Source organism: Hemicordylus capensis, chromosome 1 (genome assembly GCF_027244095.1).
Source record: "Hemicordylus capensis ecotype Gifberg chromosome 1, rHemCap1.1.pri, whole genome shotgun sequence".
Taxonomy (NCBI): Eukaryota; Metazoa; Chordata; class Lepidosauria; order Squamata; family Cordylidae; genus Hemicordylus; species Hemicordylus capensis.
In genome coordinates this window covers 281,462,290-281,485,029 of record NC_069657.1, presented here as the reverse complement: position 1 = coordinate 281,485,029, position 22,740 = coordinate 281,462,290, and the positions used below count along the sequence as shown (strand labels likewise).

At 45.9% G+C, this 22,740-nt stretch overlaps 1 protein-coding gene across 3 annotated transcripts in view; it reads left to right on the top strand.

Moving 5' to 3' along the window:
• GRHL1 (grainyhead like transcription factor 1) overlaps positions 1-22,740 on the top strand; it is an 82,646-nt gene that overhangs the window by 20,284 nt on the left and 39,622 nt on the right. For all 3 annotated transcript variants that reach the window (XR_008313772.1, XM_053285705.1, XM_053285704.1), the window contains exons 3-8: positions 2,055-2,125; positions 4,225-4,615; positions 6,860-6,936; positions 9,471-9,627; positions 10,348-10,459; positions 14,645-14,739. Coding sequence is in view for 2 of the 3 variants with exons in the window: in XM_053285705.1 (XP_053141680.1) it covers positions 2,055-2,125; positions 4,225-4,615; positions 6,860-6,936; positions 9,471-9,627; positions 10,348-10,459; positions 14,645-14,739 (903 nt within the window). In the remaining variant the exon portion in view is untranslated. The remainder of the gene's footprint in view (positions 1-2,054; positions 2,126-4,224; positions 4,616-6,859; positions 6,937-9,470; positions 9,628-10,347; positions 10,460-14,644; positions 14,740-22,740) is intronic.

The window sequence follows — 22,740 nt, the reverse complement described above, 5'->3', positions numbered from 1 at the left end:
AAAGAACTCCCTTCTTTCTGGCAGTAGCTCTCTAGGTCCCACCCACCTGGTGTACTGATTGGCTGAGCCCTGGAGTTCACCAGCCTGTCAGTCAAGACAAGGGTTCACTTCTGGTTAACTCTTTAGAGGGAGGAGAGGCTGATCGCTACAGCCCTATTCTCATGTAATGGCTGTATTTCCCAGATATGGCTGAAGCTTTCTGACTACTTAGATGCTTCCCTGTCCTGAGCCCAGGTGTGGAAAAGTTTGGCTTCTTGCCTGCACTCATGGAAGTAAGGCATACCAGGGTCAATTAAGATCTTCAGGCAATGCAGCCTTGGATTGATGACAGTCCTTAAATCTGGAGCAGCTTACTAGAGTAACCCTGTGCTGAGTACACCTGCTGTAAATATTCAAAACTAGTCAAGCAGGCTACAGGACCTGATAGGCTACTGATGTGATCCATCAATGTTCTTTAGTTCCTGCCTTGTAAAAAGGCTTGTGAAAGAACCACATTGGGTAAGAGCAGCTTTGAAGGTCATTTGTGGGCCTTGGAATCCTTACTAGCACAATCAATCTCTCTCTCTCTCTCTCTCTCTCTCTCTCTCTCTCTCTCTCTCTCTCTCTCTCTCTCGCCTGGGCAAGTGAGGCTGAGCTCTTTGGAAATATTTTCTGGCAAAAACAAACCATAACTTTTGTGTTTCACGACTGTTGGCTGAGGTGGTGTGTGTGTGTGTGAAAGGCTTATTGTGTGTGTGAAAAATATGCTATTATAACATGCAATTATTTACCACATTACCTGGTAAAGGACCATTTGGGACCCTCTTCTCACATGACCCTCTTCTCATATGAGGGGCTTTTTCAGGAGAGAAATGGTGGGTGGGATTCTTAATGCTTCCTTTGTCTGCTAATTCTTTTGTGTAAAGGAAAGTGAAAGTGAGGTCAGGGCCCCTCCCCACACTACCTTCTTCAGAGAGATGGGAGGCAGAGAGCAAAGAATAAGCTGTCACCCAGCCAGCAGGCCCCCTCCCTCAGGGTCCCAGGGGGACATTTGTCCCCCACCCCCGTATCTAGCCTTCCAAGCTAAATACAAGTTTGAGAACCTCATGCTTGCTTTCTTAACCCATAGGTGTGTCCTAAACATGTGCAAGACCGTTTAGCTTAGTTTCTGCTTGTGCAGCATGAGCAGTCTTGAAATGGACAATCAACCGCCAAAGATCCATGTTTTGAAAATGGGAGGTGCTTCAAGGTGTCGCATGATTTACTTTCCAGGAACCAAAGCTCTGCTTATAGTTCTGGCCCTCTATTCTTCCCGTGATGCGCTCGCTGACGGATGCAGCATTTTAAACTCTCTTGCACATGCTTACATTCCTCGTTGGGGAAGTTTGTGCTAGCAAAGCATTCCTGCTTTTAAGAAGCTGTCACTGGCCTTGCAACAACTGTTGTTTTAAATAAGGTGTTTTCACTGTCATTTGAGTGGCTTACATCTGCCAAGGAAAGGTGTTAGGGTGCAGAGGTTTCGGTTGTGTAGTAGGTTTCAGGTTAATTCCTCCTAATGTGCAAATTGGTTTGTGAAAACTTAGTATCTAAGGTCCAAATTGTCAATGTCAAATCTACCAAAGTTACCACCACTACTGCACTCAATTTTTAAAAACCAATTTATCTTATGGTAAACATTGATATTTTCCTTGAGAGGCATTTAGCATCTTACATGAACTGGAAATAGTGCTGTAAGAGCAAAGCATTCCACCCAGATCAAGGTCTTGGGGAAAGAGTTGGACATTGGGACTTTACACAATGCTTTGGAATTATACCAGATCTGGCTGAGACTTAAGCTTTGACTTCAGGGCAGGTGGATAGCAGCCTGTTCCAAGTGAAAACACCAGCTTAGCCAGAGTCAAATGAATGTGCCATGAAAAGCTTGTAAGATGATGTGTATTGGCTAACTTACCTCTGTCTTCACAGAGATAATTTTCTTCACAGAGATAATTTGGGTGATACTTAAACTCGAAGTCAATGTGCTGTTAGGTAATGTTCGTTTAATATATAGTCATTTTTATGTTTCGTACCATAAGGTTCCCCGCGAAAGGAGAACATCAGCGGTAAAAACAGATGTGGATCATCCTGATCAAGATCATGGCAAAAGGTTCAGTACCCAGCCTTGAATTATTTTTTTTAAACTCACTTGTGCCTGGCATCCTCCTAGACAAGGAGAACAAATTTAATTAAATCAGGCTGGTTCCTCCCCACTGACTCTCTCATAGTGTCTTGCCAAATCACTTAGAGAAAGGGGGGCGGGGAGGGTTTGGGCCTCTACAGATAGAACATGAATCTGACTTGGCTGGAAGTATTTACTCTTGTTCTGTGCCTAGTGGATGGCAGATCAAAGTTAAATGGTTGGGAGTAGGCCCACATAAGCACACCAGAGCTTCCCCAAGTGGAGGAAAGCTATTGCAGGCTTTGAACTTTCCAAAAGACTAGGAGTTGTCCCAGCAGCCCTAAGCACTGCCAGTCCAGGCTACAATTAGAGTGGTGGCAGTGGTGGGGAAGAGATGCATCTTGACTTGAAAAGCACCAGCCATATGATTAGTTTTATCTCCCCATTTTCTTGATAGCCCAGAGTCTCCATAAACGCATTACGAAGACTTGTGTGGGGGTAAGGAGTAGTAATGGTGGAACTGGCTGGCGGCAACTGTCTTAGCAATGGTGGCTGGCATGGGCAGGGCTGGGGGGCTGCGGTAAACAAGCCGCAGGCTCAGCTCTTTCTCGCTCTCCTTGCCCTGCCACAGCTGCCGCATTCTCTCTTGCCTTGCTCTGCCGTGGCATTGACCTGAGGCACATGGACTGCTATTCACCAGGCTTGGGGATGTCTACCTGCAGGTTAAGGCTGTGGCGAGGCAGGCAGGGTGAGAAGAGTGAGAGCAAGCCACACCTGCAGCTCATTTTCTGCCCCACCTGTACCAGCTGCCACTGGTGGCGGCAGCAGCAGGAAAAATGTATATTAGGGAGCATAGAAGGTGTTAAGTGTGCTTCTGGAGAGCTGAGCTTCATTCCACATACTGGACTTGCCAAAGAAAAAATAACAGTGCGTTTAATCGTAAACATAAATGGAAGTGACTGTTTTATTGCACGTGCATGTGCGCACACACACGCACCCTCCCTCTATAGGGGTCCAGCAACTGAGGAGATGATCTACCTGTCTGCCCACCTCTTCTCCATGTTCTGGTGCTGTCTAAATCTCCCAGGCTCCAATGTAGCTTCCTTGGGTGCTGAAAGTACTGATGCTTTCCACCCCTGTCCGAATAAATTGGTAGTGCTCTGTGTATGTAAGCATGCCTGCACAATAACTCTGAACATCTCAATGTGTAAAATGTTCCCGTTAATGAGAGAGCTTCCTGTGTGGATGAGCTTTTGCTTAAGAGGATGTGGCCTTCTGCTTCAGAGAGCAGGATCCCTAAGGATTGCAGGATGGCGAAAACACCTCCCTTCCAAAGTGTCTGTCTACTACAGTGTGGCCAAGCTACCACTTCCCTGTGTAACCCCTAGACAACCTACCTACTCAGCACATAGGTCACATTTGCAGCACTGCTGCCAGCCTAAATAAGAAACTGCTCAGCTGTCTTTGGCGGCCTGACACGTCTTCCTGTGATGGAAGCATGCCTTGGAAAGATGTGGCTCTGGCAGCTATTTCCTATGTGGAACAGTTACTGATGTGAAGTTCAACCCAGGCTGGAAATCAGGAGCTACACATTATCTACTTGACCATTTAAGGCAGCTTATGAGGGAGTGGTAAGTCTGTAAAGGATTCAGCAGGTTTGGGTTAAGCGTTCTGTTGTTTTGTCTAGTCAATCTTGCGGAATGCCAACTGTCAAGCTAAGATGATGATGATGAAGGGAGGTGTGTCTTGCCTCCCTCTGGGATGTGATTGGTTGAAGAAAAAACCCAGAGCAAGCTGTGGGAGTGCACACAGGAAAAAGAATGCACAGAGGAACCGACCCTATGTAAAGGGCCCATCCAGTCCCCCAAATTAACAGCTGCGGATCTGCTGTGAAGCAGATTTGCTTTTTGGATACCCCACAGCATGAAGCCATGTCTGGATAACTCCCAGTGAAATCCTTCCAGGAGAGAGGTTGTGACATCAGGCAGGCTTAAGATTTCTCATTTTAGACAATGATGGTCTTGCAGCCCTCCTCCCAGTGCTAACGTGCCACCTGATCAAACTTCTTGTTTATGTATTTCCATAAGGAACGGCATACCAAACATGGCGGAACAATCACTCATTTCTACTGGGGAAAACAGAGTGCAAGTCTTGAAAAATATGCCTTTGAATATTGTCCTTCCGCACACTTCCCAAATGGGTGTTGACAAGAGGGGCCATCTGACCACTCCAGATACAACGGTCACTGTCTCTATTGCTTCCATGCCCACCCATTCAATCAAGACAGAGACACAGTCGCACAGCTTTGCCGTGGGCATCCCTCCAGCTGTCTATCACCCTGAGGCTCCTGAGCGGGTGGTGGTTCTGGATCGGAGTCTCAGCGCTGACCAGTTTAGCTCTAGTGCCCAGCCTCAGAATTCCCAGCGGCGTACTCCAGACTCCACCTTCTCAGAGCCTTTTAAAGAAGGTGTTCAAGAGGTATGGAAAGAGTTCCTTTCTTTTGCTTGTTATAAATATTTTACACAAATAATTAATTAGAATTGCCTTTTCTGTTTAAAAAGAAATATGGTGTACAACACATCAAAAGTAGAACAATAAAAGCAGCTAAAAAGATTCTTAGATCTTGTATAAGAAATCTTAAATTAGAAAATTAAAAAAAATAACATTCAAAACATCAGCAGAGGAATCATACATTTTATAAAACTTGAGAGATGGAAGCCTTGAAGAAATATGTTTTGACGTGTCAAAATGAGGTGCCACTGGAAATATTATCCTCCTTAATGCTGTCTAGTAGGGCACTCAGTGCCTCTGATTGGACAAGTTCATATGGCCAATCAGACATTCTCCAGGTACTCTGATCCCAAGCCTCATTGGTCTTGAATCTTGAACTGAGTCCGGGAACACACTAGAATCTAGTATGGATTTTTAAAAGAACAATTAAAAAAAAAAAATCAGAGTAATGGATCAGTTAGAAGTCTGACTACCATGGATGAAAAAAAATGGAAGTTTCCAATTCTTCTTCAAGGGCAGTCCTATTTATAATGCATTATAATCTGGATGTTACAAGAGCATGTTACAAGAGAGTAATATTTGCTGCTGAATAGTTTTGATTGTTCTGCTCTCTTTTATTGTTATCTTCACTGTGGTTTTGTGTTGTAAGTTGCTTTGGGAGGTGTTTCAGTAATGGCAAAGAGGGACATACATGTTTTTATAAATAAAAAATCTGGGACCCTCTTCTCATATGACCTTCTTCTCATATGCTTAGTCTTTTTCAGGAGAGAAATGGTGGGTGGGATTCTTAACGATACTTTGTAAAGCACCATGTATATTAATGGTGTTGTGCAAATAGGATGATAGCTGTATTCAAACATTACAGTATATGTGCATCCAGGTGTCCATGTTTTTGTGTGAATGGCTGTGCATGTATTCATTTTAACAGCGAACCTGTTACTTGAAAGTGTGTCGGCAATTCCTGGTGAATCTCAGAAGCTAGTGGAGTTGCAGAATAAGGCTTTCCTGCTATCTAGCAGAAATATTGTTATGTAGATCAGTAAAACTACAGAATAAATTGTGCTAAATAGAAGAGGATGCAAATTTGCTTAATTTATCCAGACCACAGAACTGAGTTACTCCAAATGTCTAGCTTTAAAAAACAAAAATTGCAGAGTACCTATAGCCCTAGAGATAAGTAATGATTGCATGCCCTTCCCCTTGCCCCTCTGACTTGGGCATATAATCTATGCATGAATACCAGCTTCCTATTTAATTCTTATATAAACTTGAAATCTCAATCCAGGGGATTAGAAATAGAAGCTGTTTTCAGAAAAGCCTTGGGGTAGAATGTACTAAATCCAGACAAAAGCAGCTACTATGCACTGCAGAACCCCTTTCAAAAGTGTATGGCTAACGTTACAGGAGAGGACAACTGCAAGCTGAATGCGTGGCAGTCGTCTTGGCAGGATGGAAATACAGACATGATCTTTGGGTGTAAAAAGTCATGATTTGATTTCAGCATCTGAATGAAGTGGTTGGACTTGGGTGCAAAGACATCCACAAGTCAGGATATCTGATTCAGATGTCAGAATTAGAGCTAAGTCCCACCCGCCCCCGATTTCCCCCCCCCTGGAAAAAATCTGAACAAATCTGTGCAAACTGATGCAGGTTTTGTGCAGAATGCTTCACAGTTTTTGACTTGCCCACATGGGAAGGTGAGGCCTCAATGGTGTCTGCTGCATAATGGGGCGGCAAGAGCAGGCGTCCTGCTCCACCTCCAGCTCCTGCATCACCTTGCCTGCCATCACTACCCCTTGGCTCCTTGCCACCTCGCTGCCCTCCCTTTTTGCCCCTGCTGCTTATGTCCTGGCCCTTATTCTAAACCTTGAGTTTTGGCATAACTTGGTTTATGAGCAGTTAATCGAGCAGTTAATCGAGCAGTTAAGGCAAACATTCCTGGCTAAGAGGGCACTTTCTAGTACAGCAGACTTTTTGCTTTTGTGTGTTGAAAATATTGCTCCGCACAGGTTACCTAGTTCTCTCCTCCTCTTCTCTCCTGCCTCCCCTTAATCTTATGTAGGCTTTTTCTAGAGACATTTGGCTACAGGTAGTTAGTGATGACTGTAAACAGGTTACCAATGATCAATTTCAGGCCAAAGCATCACTATAATATGCCACGGTTCAGGATCTTTGTTTTTCAGTGTCTGAAGCAGTTATTAATACTTCCAGGTCTTCTTTCCTACTGAACTGAATCTCCGGATGGCCAGCATGAATTCTGAAGACTATGTGTTTGAAAGCATTGCTGGGTAATATGCTACCAATCTGCTCTTTTAGATCCAATTGTTTTTCAGTGGGTAAACTCTGATGCACAAGACTTTATTTGTAAGCTGCCCTTCAGCACATAGACTTTAGGGAGGTGCACGCATGCACACAGAGAGAGTGAAAAAGAAAATTATACAATCAAACAGCAGCCAAAATTATTAAAATGTAGCAAAATCCATAAAAATAACATTAACTGCTACAGAACATGCTGCAGAAATTAAATGCTACAGAACATGCCTGAGCATTTTTTTTTTTTAAACTTGCCTGGTGCCAAAAAGAGGCCATTCCATATCTTCTTCTACTACTACTACAACAGATATTTATACAGTATATTGCTCTTCAACCAAAGTTCACAAAGCAGTTTACATAAGATGGTTCCCTGTCCCCAAAAGGCTCACAGTCTAAAAAGAAACATAAGGCAGATAGCAGCAACAGCCACTGGGGGGATGCTGTGCCGGGGTTGGATGGGGGCAGTTTCTCTCCCCCTGCTAAATATAAGAGAATCTCCTCTTAAAAAGGTGTCTCTTTGCTCTGCAACCCCAAACAGCTTGCGCTCTGGTCACTGCCTACCTGACTCCAGATGGTGGAATGTAGCGCAGAGAGGACGGTCTCAGATGACTGGGGATTGACTTATAAAACTTCAGTGTTCCTCTATTGGAAGGGTTGATGCTTGTGGAAAGAAATATATAGGTCATGACTGTCGAGGTCTGATTACTCTTTATCCTTTAGGAAGTATCCCATTGATCATTGGGGTTGGGGGTTTCACTTATAGACTGAGTAAATAGGTAGACTCCAGTTTCTCTTTTTCTGAAGTTAGGAAAACTGTGGATGCCACCCACTGTTTGGATGGTACTGCCCAACTGGCCCTTCCAATCTCATGATGAGGGGCCTGTGCACAAATGCCATGCACATCCTGCTGTTCCTTCTGGTGCACCTCCACATATTCACGTGGCAGAGGGTGATGTCTGTGGGTATGGACCTCCCCAACACACAAATTAAATACTACATGAGAATATTTTAACATACACATGTCCGTCATCACAAGATTAACAGGACCATTTGGGCAGTATTGTTAAAGCTGGCTTGATCAGACTTCCTTTGAGAGTTCCGTGTTTGTTGCTGAACTTAGATGCTTGGCATATCCACAAGGCTCCCAGGAGAATTAGGGATCGAGTCTGTCACTGCTCCATCCTTGCCTGGCAAGGAGTTCTGCTTCTATTGCTAGTTGCCTTTAGGATAAGAACAGGCAACAGGTGACTGAGGGACCAATCAAACCCCAAGCACAGGTCTTTATCCCAAAAGCTACCCCTTTATTAATCACTTGGCTACTACCTCTGAAATAGTTGCAGAGAAAGGGCTCTCTAACCCCTTCCCACAAGCTGCATGGACAGCGAGAGAAACTTTGACAAATCTTCCCCTGTATGCCTTTGCTGCTCACTCCCATGTCAAAGCCAAGTCTAGGCCAATAAGAGTGAGCAGCTGAGCTGAGGGACATAAGAAGCTTTGGCTGAGGTGTCCTCTTATGCTGCTCAGACTGGCAAGACTCCTTGGCCCTGTGCCTGGAGTCACTGGGTGAAGCCAATGGTGTCAGCCTCTGCTCAGTTCAAAATATGGCCCCTGTTAAAGGTACACAATCAGCACTTTAGGGCACGTGTCAACATGGCAGCTTACTGCACTTCCATCTTAAACAATCTTGTGCTAAACCATGTGATCTACACAGGAGAATCCCTTAGCAAAAGAAGGCATGCTTTCTCCCCATTTTGACATGCAAAATCTGGTTGTGCAGGCTGCTTAGCAGGTGTGGATACCTGTCAAGTGGATGTGCCAGAAAAAGCCCATGATGAGGGAGAAGGAAGGGCAAGCCTAGTGCGAACTGTTGTTGTTTAAAGAGATTTGGACTGGAACCATATTTTATCTTCTTTTATGAAACTCTGTGCAGTTGTTATTTTTAGGACCCTTCATTATTATGCTTTCCTACATAGAAGGCAACCTGAATGTAGATCATAGCAGTGGCAGCTTTCCTGCAGTTGAGTAGCCCAAATGCATGCATGTGTGAGTCATAGTAGTGGGCTTGGACTGGAGAGATCTGAATTCAGATCCCTGCCTGGCCATGAAGCTTGTTGGGTGGTGATCAACAAATCAGCATCTCAACCTTGTGTGTGAGCTCCTGAGCTCCTTGTAAGCTGGGCATAATACAAATGGGATTGACAGGTGGATAACTGATTGTATGTGTACATGCAAGCTTTTGCCTGCTCAGAACTCTTTTTACATGTAGACTTATGTAGTTAGAAGAGAGACCTTTCCTACTAATCCCTTGTATTGTGTTAGATTTGTAAACCATAAATAAGTAGGTTTTGGTGTTTGGATTGCCAGTTTATGACAAGGACTGTTAAAAGAAGAAAAAAGTGTGTGATCTTACTACTTTTTCTCTGTTTACTGTGTCTGGCATGTTGGTGGTTGTTTTTAGGTTTGTCCCACAATTCATTGCCTAACAGATCTCCCCCTTTTAACTTTTCAGGAACAACTTTGAATACATGCTAGAAGCTTCTAAATCGCTTCGACAGAAGCCAGGAGATAATACAATGACTTACCTAAACAAGGGCCAGTTTTATCCAATCACACTGAAGGAAATTAGTGGCGGTGAAGGAATCCATCAACCCATCAGTAAAGTCCGTGTGAGTTGCAGCTATTTAAATTCTGCGAGTGGAGGTGGCATAGGTGTGGTCTGCTATTTCAGGGGTGAACAAAGGTAGCTCATAGCCCAGCAGTTTCTAGCCTTGACTACAACTCGAGTCATCCCCTGGCGTTGGTGTCTCAGAAAGGACAGGGCTAGGCCTCTGGTTAGACACAATGAGATGGTGGATTTGGGGGTGACCATTAAAAGGCAGCAAGTTATCAACTGTTTTTGTTACAGCTTTACTGTGGGATGGAGGGAGAGGTGCCATGGGTATCGAAACGCTTCAGGCTGCTTGTAGGAAAGAGGCAGCCTCTGTGTAGCCCAGCCAGTGCACTCCTGTCATGCCCAAGTGTTCTCAAAATTGTGCATGGTGTCGCTCTGAGTGCCAGCTGATCAGGCAGCAGTGCTGGCGTCTTCCTGCCTCCCATGTCCATCCTGTCAGTTGTCAGAGCCGCTGCTGCATCGGGCAGTCCTTCCGCACCACATCCATGGAAGCAGACTGCAAAAGTAAATGTCAAGGAACTGAGGAGGTGCTAGGAATTATGTGTGGGTTAGCCCGAAGCAGCTGTGTTCACATTTCAGTTAGAAATGACTGGTAGCATTGGTAAGGATAAGTCACGAGGGTAAATATCCACCTGCCTCTCCTTACCGAGTGACTTTGCCAAAGACCCTCTGGCCTTTTATGTCAACCTTTTCTCTCTCTTTCTTCCTTGTGAAGAGTGTTATCATGGTTGTATTTGCTGAAGACAAAACAAGAGAGGATCAACTCAGGCACTGGAAGTACTGGCACTCCAGGCAGCATACGGCCAAACAAAGGTGCATTGATATAGGTAAGAAGCTATCCAGTTGCAGGTGCCAAAGCTCCACTTGGCAGGTATCCGTTCCCAGCTCGTTTTTACTGCATGTGCCCCATGAGTCTATGGCCGTCTTGGGTCAGTTCTCCACGTGGCTTCTGCTCTTGTTTGTGTGTCGCCATTTTGAATAAGAAATATCTTACTGTTCATCTTGATCCTTGTGGGTAGGGAGGGCTACAGATCTAAACAAGGTGTTGCTTTTTAGGGCACTAGTTCCCCAAATTGGTGGGTGAGGATGCACACTTGGGTAGCAGGAGATGTGTATAACTGCCTGCCGTGGCTGCTAGAGGTAGTTCATCCCAAGTGGGCTTGAGGATTTGCTTCGGAGACTAGTAGAAGACAATAAACAACACTGAGCACATTGGAAGATCTATGCTCCGGCAGTACGGGCAGTGAAGAAGCAGTTCTTTTCTGTCCGCATTGCTTCTGCAAACTTGAGTCCAGCTGAGTTGTCTAGGGTTGTGAGGGGGCTAGTATGTAACCCCTCCCCTTTGAATTTAAGCTTGGAATCATCGGTTACTTGCTGTGACATTTTAAATAACCTTTTTTGTGGATAAAATTTCTCACATTCGGGCAGAGCTGGATTTCACAGTTATTGCAGAGTACTGTGGAAGTGGAAGTGTCCAGCAACTCCTCTTATGGGATTAGATTGGATCGTTTTCAGCTTATGACTCCTGAGGAAGTGGACAAACTGCTTCAGACTGTGCGTCCGACAACCTGTTCTCTTGGCCCTTGCCCAACTTGGCTTATTTCATCTGATAATCATATTATCAGAGAGGGTCTAGTTAATGTTATAAATGCTTCTCTGAGGGAGGTCAGGATGCCTCTTTGTCTTGAGGAGGCTATTATTAGACCACTTTTGAAGAAAGCTACACTGGATCCCTCAGAGTTAGCTAATTACAGACCTGTTTCTAAACTTCCATGGTTGGGCAAGGTGATTTAGTGGGTGGTGGCTTCTCAGCTTTGAATGATGCAGATTATCTAGTAGACCCATTTCAAACTGGCTTTCGTGTGGGCTATGAGGACGATACTGCCTTGGTCAGCCTGATGGATGATCTCCAGTTGGCTGTCTACAGAGGGAGTGTGACTCTGCTGATCTTCTTGGATCTCTCTGTGGCTTTCGATACCCTTGACCATGCTATCCTTCAGGACCACCTGAGGGAGGTGTGATTGGGTGGCACTGTTTTACTGTAGTTCCGCTCCTACCTTTCTGGTACATTCCAGATGGTGTCGCTTGGAGACTGTTGCTCTACAAACCGAGAACTGAACTATGGAGTTCCACAAAGCTCCATACTGTCTCCAGTGCTCTTTAACATCTATATGAAACCGCTGGAAGAGATCATCAGGAAGTTTGGTTCTGGCTGTTACTGATATGCTGATGACACCCAGATTTACTTCTCCATGTCTACCTCATCAGAAAATAGTGCATCTTCCCTAAATGCCTGCTTGGAGGTGGTAATGGACTGGATGAGGGATAACAAATTGAAGTTGAATCCAAATAAGATGGAAGTACTGACTGTAGGGGGTCGGGACCTGAGATGGCTTGGTTTAGTTCTGCCTGTTCTGGATGGGGCTACACTCCCCCTGAAAGATCAGGTACATAGCTCGGGAGTGTTCCTGGACCTGGTTTCTCAGGTTGAGGCAGTGGACAGGAGTGCTTTTTATCAGTTGGGCTGATACGTCAGCTACACCCATTTCTAGAGGTGAATGACCTTAAAACAGTGGTACCTATGCTGGTAATCTCCAGACTTGACTACTGTAATGCTCTCTACATGGGGCTGCCTTTGTACGTAGTATGGAAGCTACAATTGGTACAGAATGCAGCAGCCAGACTGGTCTCTGGGACAACACGAAGGGACCATGTAACACCAGTTTTGAAAGAACTGCACTGGCTGCCAATATGTTTCCGGGTGAAATACAAAGTGCTGGCTATTACCTATAAAGCCCTTAATGGCTTGGGACCAGGTTATTTAAGAGAGCGCCTCCTTTGTCATGAACCCTCCCTCCTTTTATGATCTTCTGTAGAGGTCCGGTTACGGTTGCGACCAGCTCGTCTGTTGGCGACTCAGGACCGAGCTTTCTCTGTGGCTGCCCCAGGGCTTTGGAATATGCTCCCTGCGGAAATAAAAGCATCTTCTTCTCTGTTTGTTTTCAGGAAGACCCTCAAGACTTTCCTGTTTTCACAAGCTTTTAGTTAGAATTTTAATAATTTGTTTATATTGTTTTTATCGTGTTTTATGTATTTTAACCTGTGATTTTAATGTTGGGATTTGTACACCTCCTACAGATTTACATATCAGGTGGTATAAAAATATGATTAGATAGATAGATAGAGCCCATTGTTGAGTCTCTTAAGTAGTAGGGGTGGGGTACTGCTGTTGAATCTGGGGGCTGCTGAAATCCAGTTTATGTCCAGCTTTTTTGTCTTCTAGAACTGCGTTGGAGGCTGCCAAAATCAATTTGTTCTTGATTTTTGCCTTTGAACACATGATTATAGATAGGTTGCATAGGAAGCTGCCTTCTACTGAGTTGACCTTTTGTCCATCCAATGCAGTATTAGCTACAGGGACTGGCGGCATCTTTCCAGGGCTTCAGACAGGTTTTTTCCTGACCCTCACCAAAGTTGCCAGGAATAGAATATGGGACCTTCTGCATGCAAAGCATGCCTTCTTCCATGACCGATGTGCACGGAACTGGGCGGGGGAGGCTCGAGTGTGTGTCTGTGTGTGTGCTGCTTTAAGGGAGGGGGAGGGTGCCCTTACCTCTCGCGCTGCTCTTCCCCCACCCGCACTCCATTTTTAGTAAGTCCATGGGGCAGCAGTGTACTTCCATGCCACCTCGTTTGCACTGTTTACTGGATATACCCGGAAGTATCTGCCGCAATTGCGCATGCCAGCGTGGGCATGTGCACATTGCGCCCACTACGTGCCTGCCCCCACTGGCGCATGCAGGCGCAGCAGATACTTCCAGGTATATCCAGTAAATGGGGCCAAATGGGGTGGTAGGGAGGTATGCTGCCGCCCCATGGACTTATTAAAAATGGAGCTCCAGCGGGGGAAGAGCAGCGGGAGGGGTAAGTGAACCCTCCTCCATCCTTAAAGCAGCACCCCCGTCGTTCAAACCGGCGGAACCACCTGCCGTTCAAACCAGTTCCGAGGCCCATAAAGGGCCTCCAAACCGGTTCCGTGCGCATCCCTATCTTCCACCAACTATCGTCGCTCACTCCTTGCAGACTTTCGGAATAGTCATGCTCTGAGTGTTGCTTTTTGCATCAGTCAACCCAACTAGGTTACTCTCTATCTGCGCCACCCTCCTGAGTGAAAAGGCATGCTCGATTCTCAGTTCCTCAAGCGAGTGGTGTTTGGGCCACCCCTGGAGTTCATGCCCTTCACTCTGGAATCCAAGCCCTTAATCCCAGGTACGTGTGGATTAGCTGTGATTACTCAGTGTTGAGGGAAAGGCACTCTGCACATGAACAAAGCTATTCTTGCTTGTCTTGCTTAGATGTTTGAAGGGGAGCAAAACAGGTTCCAGGACTGAAGTGATCCCTGACACAGGTCAAACCCTACAGTAAGTGAAGTGGGGGTTGGGAGATGATAGACAGCATTGCAGATTCCCAGTTGCCTGCAGCCAGACTGTGACTGGCCAGCTTCCAAGTTTCTTTGGTTTGAGGACTGAGTTGCACTCCCAGTTCTTTCCTTCTGTGAATAAAAGAAGGGATTAATCGCTTGGCACTTAAAAGCAGACACGCTTGCAAATCTTCATTTATTTTTGAAGGGGTTTTTATGGTGAGTGTATATCCTTGTCAGGCCGGGTGACATTTCTTAAACTAAACCACAGGGCATGGCCAAGGTAGCAAGCTGGTGTGTTGCTGCTCTTGTTTATAACGCTGCTTAATTTCTTGGTTTTTCTTTTGTTGAAACTGTTTGTTTTTTATAATCCCTTATTAGAGAGATGGCCACAAACACATTTTAGTTGTGTTGCCTTTTTCTAAGATAGTGTGGAAGAAACCAAGTGACTTTTAACTTGCCCTTTTCTATAGTCAACAGATGAATATGGTGTGGTGTGTGTGTGTGTGTGTGTGTATAATTAAATAATAATATTTTTTTATTTTTAGTATATAAATTAATTAAATTAATTTTTGTCCCCTCTTATCAACAGCTGACTACAAGGAAAGCTTCAACACCATCAGCAACATTGAAGAGATAGCCTACAATGCCATTTCTTTCACTTGGGACATTAATGATGAAGCGAAGGTAGGTCCTGGGGCATGTCTGTCTTTGCCTTCTTCATATATGAGGAAAGTAAGGGGAAGTTAGCAACTAGCATTTCATTATAGGGGCAACATTAAAAGGGGCAACTAGCATTTCATTATAGAGTTCTAGCTTTGGATTTAGGAGTGTCTCCGCTGAAGAAGAGGGTTTATGTGCAAATAAAGAAGTTCTGAAGCAACACCCTCCAGATGTTGTTGAACTACAACTCCCATCTTCCCAAGCCACAATAAATTATGACTCAGGATGCTGGGAGTTGTAGTCCCAAAACAGCTGGAGGGCCAGCTTTGCCCACCCCTGGATTAAAGGGACAGGAAGGGGAAAGGGTGGCTGTTCCTCCTTTGCTAGCTCAGTTTGACTGAAATGTGGTGAGTGGAAATCAGAACAGACAAGGAGGGCCCTGCAGGCTGCAGCAAACAGGAAAAAAAGCAACTCTTCTTGAAGTGAAGTTCAGTGTGGTCGTGAACCATTCTGTAGAGGCCTACAAGCAACTCGAGTGCTGTTCCAACTGGGGAGACTGCCTGGCAGTTTGTCAGGAGCGCCAACTGCTGCACCTACTCAAACACAGAGCATAGAGCCACCTAAGTTTAAATAGAGGTGTGTTTGCAGGCTGGAACTTGTAATCCACTCCTCCATCCAAGTGTCCTCGCTGAGTCACCTTCTTATTCTCCATTTGCTACGCAGAGGTCACGGAATAGTGTGAAAGATGCATCACTTGAGGGTCCACCCTGCCCCCTCCCCCCGGTAGTGTAGGCTTCATGTTGCTGTGTGAAGCCATAAGTACATAGGAAGCTGCCTTCTACCGAGTCCCACCACTGGTTCATTTAGCAGCTAGCTCAATATTGTCTGCACTGACTGGCAGCAACTCTCCAAGGTTTCAGACAGTTATTTCCCAGCCCTCTCTGGAGTTGCCAGGTATTGAACCTGGGGCCTTCTGCATGCAAAGCAGACGCTCATTGAGCTATAGCTCCTCTCCCAAGTGTGGGCAATCTAATCTATTTCTATGCAGGTTAGTTATGGTTTCAAAGAGAGAGCTTAGCAGGGGTGGAGCCACCATTGGGCAAATGGATTCAAAGAACCCGGGCCACCACCAGTCAGGGGCTGCAAGCACAACCTCAGATTACCTCCCCCACCCCGTGTCTGACATCAGATATGGGGGCGTTATTTCAGTCCCAAATGGGGTCATGCGGCCCCATTTGCTGCGTTGGCAACGTGGCCAGAGTGACTCTCCCTGCCTTAAAGTCAGGGAGAGCCGCTCCTGGTCTTGCTGCCAACACAGCGGGGACGATCAATCTCCCTCCCAAATGGGGCCGTGTGGCCCTGTTTAGGAGAGAGATTGGCCCGCACGGCATTGGCAGTGCAGCCGGAACAACGCTCCAGCCCATGCTGCCCAATGCAACACAGGCTGCACTCTCTTCCAAACGGGGCTGCACGGCCGCATTTGGGAGGAAGACCACGCCCCGCCGTGTCTGACGGCAGACGCGGGGGCGTGGCTAGCCAGGCCACTCCGTCTGATGTCAGATGCGGGGGCAGGGCTAGGGGGCGGCGGTGTCCGCACACAGGCCGCTGCTAGCCTCCCTGCACTCCTGGAGCTTAGTCAATGGCATGGCTAATTTTTCTTCCTCTGTGAGGCAGCTTTCAGGCCCTCATCTCCTGAATGAATTTATTAGCCCCAACACAGAAATGGAGTCCACCTAGATCTTCACCTCAAGTGACTGCTCTGTTTTTCACATTTGTCCATATATTGGATTTCTAAAAAAGAAATAAAGGCATATTTCACACTGACATTCCCGCCCTAAACTTACTTTTCTTGAAGTTAAGTCCTGTTTGTTTTGATGAAATTAAATGTTCTCTTTCCTGCCCCAATTCTGTCATCAGCAGATGTAGTCAATTCTCTTTATAGATGTTCAGAATGATAAGGAAAAGCAGTCTGGTTATGTGAAAAGTGCCCCCCACCCAGTAATCAAAGAGGTTCAGCAATGGGGAGCAGATGAAGGGATTTGCAGGTGAGCGACTTGGGAGAACACGTGCCCCACCTCACCCTGCCCCAGCACTTCCTTTTCCCAGACGTAGCTGATGGTAGCAGTGGAAACAGGGAGAGTTCACAGGAGAATCTCCGTTGGATCCTAGGCACTGTAGTGAATTCCTGCTGGAGATGTCAGGTACCATGGGAACTACATTGCCCATGGCTGTTGGCAGTCTTGTCCATGTAGGGCAGCATCTAGGGCTTAATGAAAATCCCTGCAGTAAAGCTTCACTGTCCCCACCAAGTACATTTGAGTCATGGAAGGGCGGGGGGGGGGCTGTGTTGATAAGAATTCATAGTTTAGCAGGGCAAAATGAGCCCATATCAATCTGGGCCTAAACTTCTCCAGATAAACTTGGCCCTTACTCATTATAGGCTTGTGGGGTGGGAAGGTGGGAGTAATTTTTTTTTTTTTAAACATACATTTAAAAAAACTCTCCCTTTCCCAAGACTTCTGCTTTTACAGAAAGGGCCTGTAGCACAGTGGTAGAGCCACATGCTTTTCCTGCAGAAGGTCCCGGGTTCAATTCATGATATCTCCAGGTAGGGCTGGGAAAGGCCCTCATGTGGAACCTTGGAGAGCCACTGTCAGTCACTGTAGACTATACTGAGTTAAGATGAATCAGTTGTTAAGATGAGTTCAGGTAGACTAGGCAGTGTTCTATATTACTTTATCACTATTTTAATTAATTGGCTTCCCACTACTGCTCCTACCTGAAGGGAAGATCAAGCCTTGGGCTGTTTCCAGGGGCCAAGTTCTGTCGTTCACATTTGTTCATTATGCATAGCCATAGTCATTGCGTCCATTTATAAAGGACGGAATTTTTGGTGCTGAAAGAAGATTAGAAACCACCAGCTGGAGCTGACTTGGCTGTTGCCTCATTTGGTCTGCATCCCTTTGATCCTGATGAGCAGTTGAGTTGGAGCTGTTGCATGGACATTGGCAACCTGCGTTTGATTTGTGTGCCTGGCCTTTCTGAAGACTTGAGTGATCCTGTGTTAGCTTGGTGAGGGAAGAGGCCACTATAATGAAGGGATCAGAGCAGATGCTGCAGGCACTCAGCCTCAGCCTTTGCTTCTGGGCCTGACTGGGCCATTTCCAGCATTATTCAGATGTCCAGAGCAGTGTTCCCTGTAGCATGGATGTAGGCAACTACATCTGGGAATCCCCAACTTGGCCTATTAAACTTGGCCTATTAAAGGCCAAGTTGAAGACAGATCATCCTGGAGATAATCTATCTATGTGGCCGCTAAGAGTCAACACCGACTTGATGGCACTTAATCAATCAATCAATCAATCAATTGCAGTGAACACTGGTCTAGAGTGTGGTTTTCCCTGTCAAGAGTTGAAACCTTGCTTGTGGCAGACTTGAACACCAATAGGGGCATCTGTTACAAGATACTGGTGTTGCCACATTTGACTTGGCCTTTGTAAATCATTCTGGTGTACCACAGTGGTTAAGTGTGAGCCATAGTTCCTGGCTGAACTCTCTGCTTGGTCGCAGTTCACCATGGCCACTCCCTCTCCGCCTCAGTTACATAAGGGTAACGGTATTGTCCTATTTCACAGGGCTGTTGTAAGGATGACTGAGATTATTTAGGTCAGGCTGCATTGAGCAAGTATCAGAAAATGCCCTATAAACATCATGTTGTTACTTCACTGTCATTCTCTCTCTTCCCCTCCTCATATTTGTGTGTGGGCCCAAGCCTGGGTTTACCAGCCACCAGTTGCAGGTTTGACATCATGTTGCCCGAAGATGCTAACTGCCAAATGGGAGCTGGGCAGGAATGGCTTAGACTTGTGTCCAGTAGTTGTCTCAGAGTGTCCTCCTTCACACACTGCAAGAGCAGTGGAGCAGCAGTCTCAGCATCAGGGGAGGATGGTGGAGCCTCTTCTTAGAAGTATCCCTTGGCCACCTTGAGCTTTTAATTTCAGTGCTTCAGAAGACACAAGAGAGACAAGGATGTTGCCCTTCCGCTAGCTGAACCTGACAGGTGATCTTTTCAGTAGTGCCGAAGGGAGGAAATAGAAAGCTTTCAAAGATGAACTTGGCAGTGGATTCTTTAAGGAAGGATTTGTAGGCAGAGGAGGAGGTGATTAGGGGACGGGCAGTGGAGTCTGTTCCAAGCCTTTATTGCTAAATAAATATTTCCTTCTTACCACATAACCCTGGTGTGTTTATCCTTCCAGCCCCAATAGCAGTGTGTGAACACTAGCTGTCTAAAATGGCATTACTTGTGAACGTGATAGCAGCTTCATCCATATGGGAATCAAATGCATCGTCTTAATCCTTGTAGTGACTTCTTGAGCTAATATAGGTCTTTTGGAGATGCTTGAAATTTGACAGAAATGTACACATTTCTGCAGGTTGCAGTAGCCACAGACAGTGTGCTGTCTCATTTCTGCATCATGTGAAATAAGAGCAGCCCTGCTGGATCAGGCCCAAGGCTCATCCAATCCAGAATCCTGTTTCACACAGTGGCCCACTAAATGCCCCTGAGAAGCCACAGGCAAATGTGTCTTAAATAGCCTTTGTGGACTGAAGTGAAATGTGTAGTGACCTAACTCCCTAAAGAACAAGAAAACTACGGAGACTTTTTAAAGTAATTTGTCTTGAGATTATCCAGGTTTCAGTGGCAGACTCCAAGAGCATAGCAGTCTGTGCTTCATATGTTCAAAATCCAGATTCTGTGTCATGCAAGTTCTGCATTTGAAATATTGCTCTTCGTTAGTAGAATGTGTGCAGATGTTTATATGAACATGTTCAATTTGCATATTCTAAAATGACATTTCTGCATAACAGGAAGCAGTGGAGTGTATGGACACGTGACTAAACACAAGGACAAGCAGCTATGTTTCTTTTTAGCTACTTTTGGAACAAGGAACAATCTTTAATATTTCTCTATGTAAACTGCTTTGGAAACTTTTGTTGAAAAGCGGTGTATAAATATTTGTTCGTTTTTATGTAATCTGCTTCAAGAACTTTTGTTGAAAAGCAGTATGTAAATAGTGATGTGCATGGACCGGTCTGGAGGCTACAGGCCTCCGGACTGGTCCGACATGGGGCAGTTCAGCGGTTCGATGTCGCAGGAAGGTGTTCCTTTAAGGGCGGGGGGAGGGTGTACTTACCCCTCCCGCCGCTTTCCCCCCGCCAGCACGCGTAGTTTGGGAAGCATTTGGGGCGGCAGGGTACCTCCCTGCCACCTCTTCCCCCTCTCAGCTGCAAAAGGCTTCAGAAAGCCTTTTGCGCATGCACATGGTGCATGTGTGCATGTCGCAGAGATGTGATGCCCATGCGCCGTGCGCATGTGCAAAAGGCTTTCTGAAGCCTTTTGCTGCCAAGAGGGTGAAGGGGTGGCAGGGAGGTACCCTGCTGCCCCAAATGCTTCCAAAACTATGCGTGCCAGCGGGGGGAAGCAGCGGGAGGGCTAAGTAACCCTCCCCCGCCCTTAAAGGAACACCCACCCCAGTGCTGGACCGCAGCTCCACGGTTCTGTGCACATCCATATATGTAAATATTCATAGCATGCGGGGCAAGGGGGCAGTTGCCACCCTCCCCCCCCGATTGAGCCAGCCCCACTTAATTCATTGGGGCCTAAACCACTCCTGTATTTTACTAAGAAAAGCACATGGCTCTGTGGTCGCCAGGAGTCGACACCGACTCGATGGCACAACCTTCACTTTACTCCCAGGTAAGTGGGGTGTAGCCTTTGCTCTCGTCTGGCAAAAGGTCTTGCGGATGCCCATGAATAGTAGTACTAGTGCTTGGAAACAGCTGAACATTGCAGAATTTGTAGGCATTGGTGTTAGTGTTAGTGTTAGTGAATGATTATGCTTGTGTCTCATACAAGTAGCTTGCTAGGCCTGACTTAGAAGGATTCAAGTTAGTGCAGTTACCAGAGGCACTCGTTTTAAAGTGTTGCCCCTTATTTCAGAAGATCACTGTCATGTAGAACAAGATACTGTAGACATCCCTTCTTCTCTCCAATATCTAAACTTTTAAAAAGCTTGATTTGTGTCAATCCAGCAATAACTACAAATGAGCGAGAAGCCAAAATAACTTCCTATAACTAAATGTTCTGGATTGGCAAGTCTCCCATTTAACCTTTTCTGAGTGAATATATTTGATGGTGGTTCTTGATCAGATTACTTGTAGACAGAGCAGCAATTCTTTCCCAACGTTCTGATCTTATCGGGAGGAGACCGAGCCAATTTCAACAATTTTTATTGCATGGTTCATTTGACTTGGTTTTTTCCTTTCTTTTTTTGGACAAAGGCCTTGTGTGGTGCAGTCATGAAGAGGGTGGCGGAAAAAAGCCTTAGCGGAAGATCCCACCTTTGGAGAGCAGCCTTTAAACAGTTTAATAATTTCTTGTATTGTGCTTGTTGACAGTGATTATTGCATTACATTCCTTTGAGTACAGGTCAGCCTTACTAGTACTGAAAGCTTCACTTTCTTCAGCTGCATAGGAACATAGAAAGCTGCCATATATTGAGTCAGACCATTGGCCTATCTAGCTCAGTATTGTCTTCACAGATTGGCAGCGGCTTCTTCTCCAAGGGTGCAGGCAGGAATCTCTCTCAGCCCTATCTTGGAGAAGCCAGGGAGGGTACTTGGAATCTTCTGCTCTTCCCAGAGTGGCTCCATCCCCTGATAGAGTGCTCACACTTCTAGTCTCCCATTCATATGCAACCAGGGCAGACCCGGCTTAGCTAAGGGGACAAGTCATGCTTGCAGCTCCCCTAGAACTACAGGGATGTGAAAAAGCAGGGCTGGCTCCAACTGTGAGGAGACCTGCAAATGAGCTCTGTGGGGCCCCTCCTGAATAGGTTGCCCTGGCTTAGTTTGTGGGCACAGACCATAGTTTTCCCAGAGATGCAGCAGCTGCTGCTCCAGACACCCTCCATATTGACAAGTGGGGGCTTTCTCCCAGAAGGCCCTGTGACGTTGCCATGACCTCTAGAAGGAAGCCCGTTTGCAGATGGGAGGAGAGTGACTGGGAGCTTTTCCAGACGGTAATGAATTCCAACTTAAGCGCCAACTATGGTAACTAAAACGAGAAATCCAGATGATGTACAGAGACTAGATAATGTTCTTAGCAGCAATCGGTGAATAAAATGTGCTTTTTCATACTCCTTTTATTCAAACTGGGGGTGGGGTGGAGTTTATTCACAGATTGTCAGCAGACATCCTATGTTGTGTGGATTTCTCCTTTTGTTTCCTGTAATTTTGTGCTGCAGTTGGGCTATATCGCTATCTGGAAGAGACCATGACAGCAAGTTGCTTGGCCAAGCATAGTCTCCCGCTGCCCTCCCTGTCTGTGAGCGGGATCATTTAGTGTCCTAGGAGCCAAAGCAGGCAAGAGTCGGGCAGGGGAGTGCATAATTATCTGTGTTATATGACCAGCCACAGTTCTACAGATTCCATCACTTGCTCACACCATAGTCCTCAGTTTGGAAAACCTTCAGATGACATTGGGGCAAGGGGTGGGTGTGTAAAAGGGCCCCATGTTTCATCTTATTTCACTGCCACTTGTTTAAGTGGTGCTTGCAGCAGTGCTCTTCCTCCTGGCTGATGGCCACTTTTTAAAAAAAAACACACCCCACAATCCTCAGTGCTCTGTGAAAAATCATGAGGAGAAAAATGATGGTTTCCAGATGGAAGGAAGAGCACTGCTGGTGGTGGTGTTAAGGCGTTATTTTGCTCCCATTTCAGGCCCCATGGGGAAAAATAATCAAACTTCAGCCCCCATTTTGCCACTTGTGAGTAGAATGATTAAATGTGGGGGCAGTGTTTTGATTCAGGCCTCTCTGCGGTGTGATGTGCCTGTCTGTCCAGCAGAGGGTGCGCATGCACCAGAAGAACAGTGTTTCCTGAGAAAAAGGAGGATATTTTCTATCCCCAACGCAGATTACTGTTCACATGCAAATGCTTGCGAGGCAAGTTAGCTGTGAATAG